General features: G+C 43.7%; 1 protein-coding gene across 4 annotated transcripts in view; it reads left to right on the top strand.

Annotated features, from left to right (window-relative positions):
• Positions 1 to 7,873, top strand: part of SASH1 (SAM and SH3 domain containing 1) — an 856,260-nt gene extending 848,387 nt beyond the window's left edge. For all 4 annotated transcript variants that reach the window (XM_024747973.1, XM_024747972.1, XM_024747974.1 and 1 more), the window contains 3 exons: positions 517 to 1,646; positions 2,969 to 3,100; positions 4,541 to 7,873. In XM_024747973.1, the coding sequence (XP_024603741.1) occupies positions 517 to 1,646; positions 2,969 to 3,100; positions 4,541 to 4,804 (1,526 nt within the window). In that variant the 3' untranslated portion in view covers positions 4,805 to 7,873. The remainder of the gene's footprint in view (positions 1 to 516; positions 1,647 to 2,968; positions 3,101 to 4,540) is intronic.
• The last annotated feature ends 538 nt before the right edge of the window (positions 7,874 to 8,411 follow it).

Consider the following 8,411-nt stretch of genomic DNA (forward strand, 5'->3'; position numbering starts at 1 on the left):
ACACACCTGAGCAAAACGCAAAGCGGGGAGGGCTTGAAAGGTTTGAGAATTCAGCAGTCACCAGCGAACCTTGGGGAATACCATTTAAAGAACTTGTCCCAGCATTCAGTCCTACGTCCTCTTGGCAACCATGGTCTTAGGAAACTACTCCCTAAACAGAAATGCCATCAGTATGGTTCCTAAATGGGGTGTGGGTGTGCCTTGTTTCACACTGACTGCAGCTACGGACAGACATTAGGCCTAGATTTATTTTATTGCCTGACAGCATATTTTCTTTCCACATAACTCAATTAACTTTCATCTCCCTGAGTCCTTTAATAAGACTAAGAATTCTTTCTAAAAGTAAACATGGGACCACAATAACTCTACATCACCAGTGGTGATTTTATGTCCTTAGTGTGATTCAACAGTGGGATGTAGGAGTTGGAGATTTCAATTACGTTAGCACACCTTTTACATCAGTTTGATTGATTCGCTTTTTAAAATGTGATTGTAAAATATTTCCTTGTCTCGTAGGCAAGTCTCGGAAAACCAGCCCCTCTGCCAAATCTTCAGCCGAGTCCAGCGTGAAGTCTTTCAACAGGAATCAGCTGGGCAACTACCCAACCTTGCCTCTAACGAAGTCAGTAGACGCGCTGAAGCCGGGAGGGGAGGGGAGGCTGAGCAGTGGTCTCACCCCTCACACCTCCAAGCACTGTGATCCCCCGTGTGTGACTGACTTGAATAAAAACCGAAGGAGCCTCCCTGTTTCCATCTGCCGGAGCTGTGAGACCCTGGAGGGCCCCCAGACCGTGGAGACTTGGCCCCGATCCCACTCCCTGGACAACCTTCAAGGAGAGCCTGAAAAAGATGTGCCTGGTGAGGTGACAGAACCTTCCCCTCAGATTGTACCCGAAGTGCCACAAAAGACAGCGCCCTCCATCACAAAGGTTCAAAGCCCCAAACTAGATTCTGCTGTTGACAATACACTGCTACTGACCCAAAGCAAGAGATTTTCTGAACCTCAGAAAACGACTACTAAGAAACTGGATGGCCCGATGGCTGCCTTTTCACATGGCACGTCCCCTCCTCCGTGTTTACCCAAAACCTATGATGCCCAACCGCCCGCCGTTAAACATGGTTTAACAAGGACGCCTCTTGAGGGTCACAGGAAAGGACTCGATTTCGAAGGGACACATCACCCCCCGGGCACCAAAGAAGGTGTGGATGCTGAGCAGAGGGGCCCCGAGGCCAGATCGCAGGCCAGACCTCCCGCCCAGCCTCCCCCCGTCCCCGCCAAGAAGAGCAGGGAGCGCCTCGCCAACGGGCTGCCTCCTGTCCCTCCTGGCCCCCCCGGCGCCCCTGGCGCCGATGTACCCAGTCTGCCACTTAAAAAGGGCAGCCCCGGCGGCCCCAGCGACTGTCCCCTGCCGCCAGTGGCCAGGCCTCCCCCAGGGCCGGAGCCAGGCAGCCCGCCGAGCGCCAGGCCTCCACCCTGGCTGTCAGAGCTGCCTGAGAGTGCCAGCCTCCAGGAGCACGGCGTGCGGCTTGGCCCTGCCCTGGCCAGGAAGGTCTCCTGCACCCGCGGGGTGGACCTGGAGATGCTCACCGAGAAGAAGCTGCGGGCCGAGGGCATCGATCTCACCGAGGAGCCCTATTCCGATAAGGTATCCGAGGCCCTGACCCCACTGCACAGGCTCTTCTAAGTCGGGCGGGGGCCAGGCGAGAGGAACGGCACTGCCCGCCACCTCCCAGCCCCCGAAGGCCAGCTGGCAGCAAGGACCGATGGACAGTGACCGTATGGGTGGCCCACGGCGGGGGCTCCTGCCGCCCCGCGCTTGGTGTTCAAATGAACTGGTAGCACAGTGCCCAGATTAAATGCAGACACGACCTCAGGGGTTTCTTCTCTTTTCCCTTCTCTTCTTTTCTCTTCTCTTCTTTCACTTGTTTGTATTTAATTTGGGGCAGCTATCCTTCGCAGGGAGAGCTATCAGTCAGTACTAGGCCCAGTTCCGGAAAGGATAGACGTGAGTTCCAGTTTCCATGTCTTCTTCAACATCTTTGTTTTTAGACTTTAACAAATCCCCATTTCATTTCCCTGTGCGTAAAATGGAATTAATAATGACCTGCATAACTACCTCTTAGAGGTATTAATAGGAGCAAATAAAATAAACCTGAACCTACTTTGAAAATTGTAGAGCCCTATTCAGATGTAATAATTGGACTGTATAATTATCTGTATGGGTAACAGGGGAAAAGATACCTCATTGTACTAAAAACATTGAGACCTATAATGAAAACTCATTTCTCATTTGAAGAAAAATAAAAAAGAGTAGATCTGCCAATACCAAAATGACTTTGAATACAAATACACGGTAATAGATGTAGCTGTATGTTACTCCTAGGAATGCATGAATTGTTATAATGCATTCCCAGGAGTCTTTGTTATAAACTTCTCATGACCAAGAGTGCCTTATGATAAAATACTCCTCTGCCTTCTGATACTTAGTGAATGAACCCCTTCGAATGGAAAGTTGTGAGAATTCTACTGTACAGTAAATGCTGGTCTAGTGATATAGCGGTATAACCCTACTCTGTAGTTGAGGAACCAACAGTAGACTCTCTGTAGGGCACACATTTGCCCTTCTCCCCTGCAGTTTAGAAGACTGTCTTCAATAACATTTTGCAAAATGATCAGATAAGAGTGAGGTGAGGGCGTTGGACCCCAAAATAGAGAATGATTGTGTCCTGTTGTAACCATATTTCAAAACATTTTTCTAGAGCTCATAACTACTTAAAAGATAAAGACGTAAAAGTATTGTCTCTAAGACATCCATCCTGACACTAAATAAAATATATTCACTTCAAATTAAAACTTTTAGTCCTGTTTTCTAGTAGCTAAATGTCTTATCCTACCTTGTGTTTGCCGTCCTTGGAGGAGGAAAAAGATCCTTGCCACCCTCGATAAGAGATTTCTGTTCCCTCGCAGCACGGCCGCTGTGGGATTCCTGAGGCCCTGGTGCAGAGATATGCGGAAGACTTAGATCAGCCCGAGAGGGACGTTGCCACCAACATGGACCAGATCCGCGTGAAGCTGCTTCGGAAGCAGCACCGCATGGCGGTAAGCAGCCCACGCTTCGGGGCTCCCCTCACCCAACTTTTTGAAGTCCATTCAGTTCTAGAGCTTAATGGTGAGCATGCTGGCAGCCGCTAAGTAGCCCAGGGTTCATTATAGCTATCGAAGGGAGACACCTGGGAGAGAGTAAGACCTATTCAGCCTACAAAGGTTTAAAAATACCTTTGGAGAGAAAAAGATGAAAATTATCCATAACCCCGGCACTGTGAAAAAGTCCATCTAGTCATTTCTCTGCACATATATAATAGTACATGAACAGTTTGCAAACCTTATTGTTTTCAGTTATCAGGTGGTGAACCTCTTTCTTTGTTACGAAAATTTCTTTTATATTATCAGTTTTTCAAAGTGCTCTAGTAGTTATGTCCTAGTTCAGCCAGTTCCACATTGTTGAAACATTTAGATTTTTTCCAGCTGTTTATTTTAAACAATTGAGTGAAGAACCTCCTGGTTAATAATTTTTTGTAGACTTTTGGGGTTAATTTCTGAGGATATATTCCTTCAAGAGGATTTGCTTCAACAAGACTGCACAAAATCTTAAGGGTTTGCACGTTTGGTGGTAAATTGCCTTTCTGAGAGGTGTAGCATTTGGCCTTCTCAGGATTCAAATATAGATGTCCATTTCCCTGCCCTAGCCAACATTTATTATTGTATTTTTAATTCTTTATGACTATATTGATTAAATGCTTAATTTTCTGGATGTTAATGTAGATCCAAAATACAGAAGAAAATCTACTTTATAAGAACCTTACCCACTGAGTATCTTACTTTTCACACTATCACTTAGGTTTGCTTCTTCAAGCACCGTAAGGATCATTAGTTGAAGAGTGTGACCACCATGAGACAAAATAGCCAGAAATATAAATGATCACAGTTTGGAGACTTACACACATAATTGGGGTTAGGTCTAATTCCAAGTACCTTCTGGAACCTCCAACACTTCCTTGAAGATTTGTCTCACCTTTGAGAAGTCAGGAAATTATTTATTTATCTATCTATTTATTTATGGCTGTGTCGGGTCTTTCGTTTCTGTGCGAGGGCTTTCTCTAGTTGCGGCGAGCGGGGGCCATTCTTCATCGCGGTGCGCGGGCCTCTCACTGTCACGCGGCCTCTGTTGTTGCGGAGCACAGGCTCGGCAGTTGTGGCGCACGGGCCCAGTTGCTCCGCGGCATGTGGGATCCTCCCAGACCAGGGCTCGAACCCGTGTCCCCTGCATTGGCAGGCAGATTCTCAACCACTGCGCCACCAGGGAAGCCCAGGAAAGAATTCTTGATGCTAGTCGTGTTCTTGGACATCTCATAGCATTATCCCTTTCTGACAGTGTAGTAATAAACATAATATTTCATAGTGTTCCTTTTAGGCATAGAAGAAAGAGCTCTCCAGTGGCACCTGCTGAATCTTGATAAATTGCTTTCTTTGGTTACCCAGATCCCAAGCGGTGGACTCACAGAAATCTGTAGGAAGCCCCTATCTCCCGGATGCGTTTCATCCGTGTCGGATTGGCTGGTTTCCATCGGTCTACCCATGTACGCCAGTGCCCTCACTGAAGCGGGCTTCAGCACGCTGGGCCAAGTGCCTTCTCTGTCCCACACTTGCCTTCAGGAGGCTGGCATCACAGAGGAGAGACACATAAGTAAGCTCGTGTCTGCAGCCAGACTCTTCAAACTGCCACCAGGCCCCGAGGCCATGTAGTCAGGCCCGAAATGGACCTCCCTGGACAAGAGCCACCCGTTCACTGTGTTTATGATGCTGATGCAATTCCTCCTTGGCTGGACATGCAGACCAGACCCAGAAGAAAGGCCCAGTGTGTGGCCAGCAGAACTCGGAATCTTGGCACGGGACTCTCTTCTCCAGAAAAGCCCCCTCCAGGAAATTGGTGTGGTTCTCTTTGACCCCCAAAGAAAAGACAAGCACTTATTTTTGTTTTCAGGACACAATAGAACAAAGATGCCAACTTGCCACAAATGCTCTGCCTGCAGTCTGTCTTGGTGCACTGGGTGAGGGCAGGGGGCAGAGGGAGGGGCAGCCTGTCCTGTTTCTAAGCGTGCTTCTAGCCCTTCTGTCTGTCACCCTGCAGGGTTCCCGAGGCCCAGATGGGCTTTAGCCAGGCCAAAGTAACAGACTCGGGAGTGATTGTACACTATTGACCAGGCTCATTTGTTCAAAAATAAGAAAATCTGGCTGCACTAGGAAAAAAAAGCCCTATTCTCCTTTAGATAAACAAGAGACATTTTAATAATTGCTTTCTAGCAATCAGCTTTTATTTGCCTTAATGTAAGCTTTTAAGCAGTTATCTAACTTAGTGTTCACTACCATGTAACCATAGTTCCAGATCTTCATCTTAGACTGCCATCTAACGTATCTGGGATGTTTCCAGCAGATATGGGCTTTTCTAATTGTCTCACTCTAACATGGCTTATTTTATAGGGGTGTTTATCAGGCCAAATTTCATGTTGACTTTCAGTTTTTAAACTAACTACAAATCTGGTAAAAGGCGCTCTTAAATTCACAAAGATATCACGTGTGAGAGTATATGTGTGTGTTTGAGGTTACGATCTTTCATTTTAATCAGTTTAGTGTTGTTACCACGTTGGTCGTCGTGGTGCAGTATTGACTTGGAATCTTGACCGTGTCCATTCCAAAATTCAGTCATTAGCTAACAGATCACCTTTGCAAAAGGTCATTGTAAGTTGAACATTTAAGGAGGTTGTTTTTTAAAAGGGAAGTAGTTTATAAGATACTTTTAAAGTTTTTTTTTTGGTTTTATAATTAAAATACTATTTTCCATCTTTTCTTATTTAGATAATTCACTTAAATATAATAAAGGTTCATTTTGGAGCCAAACTACATTGGCCATGTATTAAGTAGTTGCATATTTTCAGTTGTCTTCCGACTGATTTCAGCATTCTCTTTTAGTCTAGTGGCTGATTCTCTAGCAAACAGAAATTATTGTTTCCAATTGCTTACAAAGTGATTTTCCTTTACATTCTTATCATGAACCCTATTTTAAGCACTGGGTGTGATCATTTACAATAGAAATATTTGGAGCCTTGATTTAAAAGTTCTGTAATATTTCATCTACTCATTAAAACAAATGATATCCCTCAGGGGAGGGGGGAAAAAGGTGATTTCATTAATTACAAAACCATTTTACCATTTGCTTTATATATCTGGATCCATGTTTCTGAGGAAAAGGACATTCTCGGTGACATATTTTTTTTCATGCTTTTGGTATGCATTTGAAAGAATAATATATATTTCTTCAGTAATAGTCACCTTCTATAAGAAGATGCCATGTAAGAAGTTGTGGAAAAAGCTGCCAAATTTCTGTTGAACTCTTCAAAACAGCCCGTTTTTGTCATCTGGGGTAAGACATTCCTGTGGGCTGTGACATTCCATTTAGAAGGTAACAAGGCTGCAGGGCTCTCCTATGTCACTGGAAGGAATTTCAGGTGTGTGGTGAGGCGGGCACTGTAAAACGGGCTCCTCGCCCTGCGTTTTCAGTACCTCAGCATGACATCCGAGAGAGCCTGCTCATAGCTTAAGCTGGGCTAAAAGACCACGCATAAAGTCAGGTAATAGGTAACAAAGGAGAAGGGGAAAGTGTTAGTTCATTTTCACGGTAAGATTTTCACTTAATGTAAAAGTGGTGCCAGAAAAGGGAGCTTTCTGAATATGAGTTTTTGAGAATGCCAAACTGTATCTTTTTCATTCTTCTTTGGAAATCATTGCCTTTGCATAGAAGTGAAATTCAGGGACCATGAATCATTTTCAGTGGGAAGGGCTTCCTAGTCTGTGGGATCTGAGGTTATTTTTACTTTATTGTGCTTTTTAAAAAAAAATTTTTTTGTCTTTGTTTTTTTACTTTTAGTATTTGTTTGGTCTTCTTTTGCTTTAAACTTTTAATTTGATCTTAGAAAAGCCTGAGTGTGTGTGTGTGATGTTTGACCGAGGTGGTTTGGGGCCTCCTGTGGATACCAGAAGGCAGGTGGTCAGCTTCAGCAATACCCAGTTCTAATCCACTGCACTTGGTGCAGAACGTTGAGGAAGGGTGAAAATCATCGCCTTTGGAAAGCACAAAAGAAACCTGGAGAGGCACTTTGGCTCAGGTAGCTACACATCCGTTGTGTGTCATTTTTTTCCTTTGAAGCTGTCTACAAGGAAGTGCAGCCAGTCCCAACCACTACTTACATTCCCAGATAAGCAAGAAGTAGGTTTTCCTGGCCTTGCCTTAGTCAGAGGCCTTTTCTCTTTCCAGGTATAGGTGAAATTGGAAATAACTAGTCGATTGAAAATCAGTTCCTCAGAGAGCAAAGTTTGCTTTCATAATTGCAGCAAAAGGAGTCAGTTCACCAAGTCAATGCTGCATGTGTGTGCTGTTGTCAGGAAACAAAATATAATAGTCTGAGTCCAAGTTATCTCGATTTTAAATTGATAAACAAGAAACTGTCGAGCAAATTATATAACAACTAACAACATTGCACTTTCTGTATATGAAATCAATATTTAAATAACTTATTTTTCTCCATTGCTGTTCTTAAACATTGTAAGTAGCTGTAATATACCAGTACCAATATGTCCTTGCGATTGCTTCAGCCCAAGAAAGCTGTGTATTGTTTTAAAAATTGTAAAAATCATTGTGATGATTCATTTAGCAAAAAGGTGGACAGAAGGGTTTTCCTATGTATCAAAACTTGTCTATAATTATGTCATCTATGTACCTAGAAAAAAAAAGTAAATAAATTTCTTCAGTTGAACATGCCTCTATGCCTCTTTTGTTGTTCCCTGGGTATTATAAAGGTACGTAGGGTAGAAATGAAAGGGAATTTATGAAGTGTGGTTTAAGAATGAAATATATTGTAAAAATAGTAGTTGTACACGATTACTTCTGCCACGTCACAAAAACTCAGTATCATACTCACTCAGATTCTCTTTGCCAATTTATTTCAGGTTTTTTTCAAATATTGCATAATCAAGTCACATAATTGCAGCATCTTAGCCCAGAAAGAGATTTTTGGAAGCCACCTCTGGTCTAAACCCGTTGTTTTCAAATGAAGAGTTTCAGTCCACGCAGACTTGCCCAATATCGTGTGTAGTTAAATGGAAACAGTCCAGGTCTTCCATTGAGAGAGAAAAACATCTAGATTGGGATATTCTAGAAATCAACTAACTTGACATAAATCATTTTTCAACGTTAGTGTGCCACAGTTGATAGAAAAACACATTTTTAATTAGGAGGGAGTGTGTAATACATTTTGAGTAAGTAAAATGTGCACTTGAGACAGACCAAAAAGTGACC

Source organism: Neophocaena asiaeorientalis, unplaced genomic scaffold (assembly GCF_003031525.2).
Source record: "Neophocaena asiaeorientalis asiaeorientalis breed wild unplaced genomic scaffold, Neophocaena_asiaeorientalis_V1.1 scaffold123, whole genome shotgun sequence".
Lineage (NCBI taxonomy): Eukaryota > Metazoa > Chordata > Mammalia > Artiodactyla > Phocoenidae > Neophocaena > Neophocaena asiaeorientalis.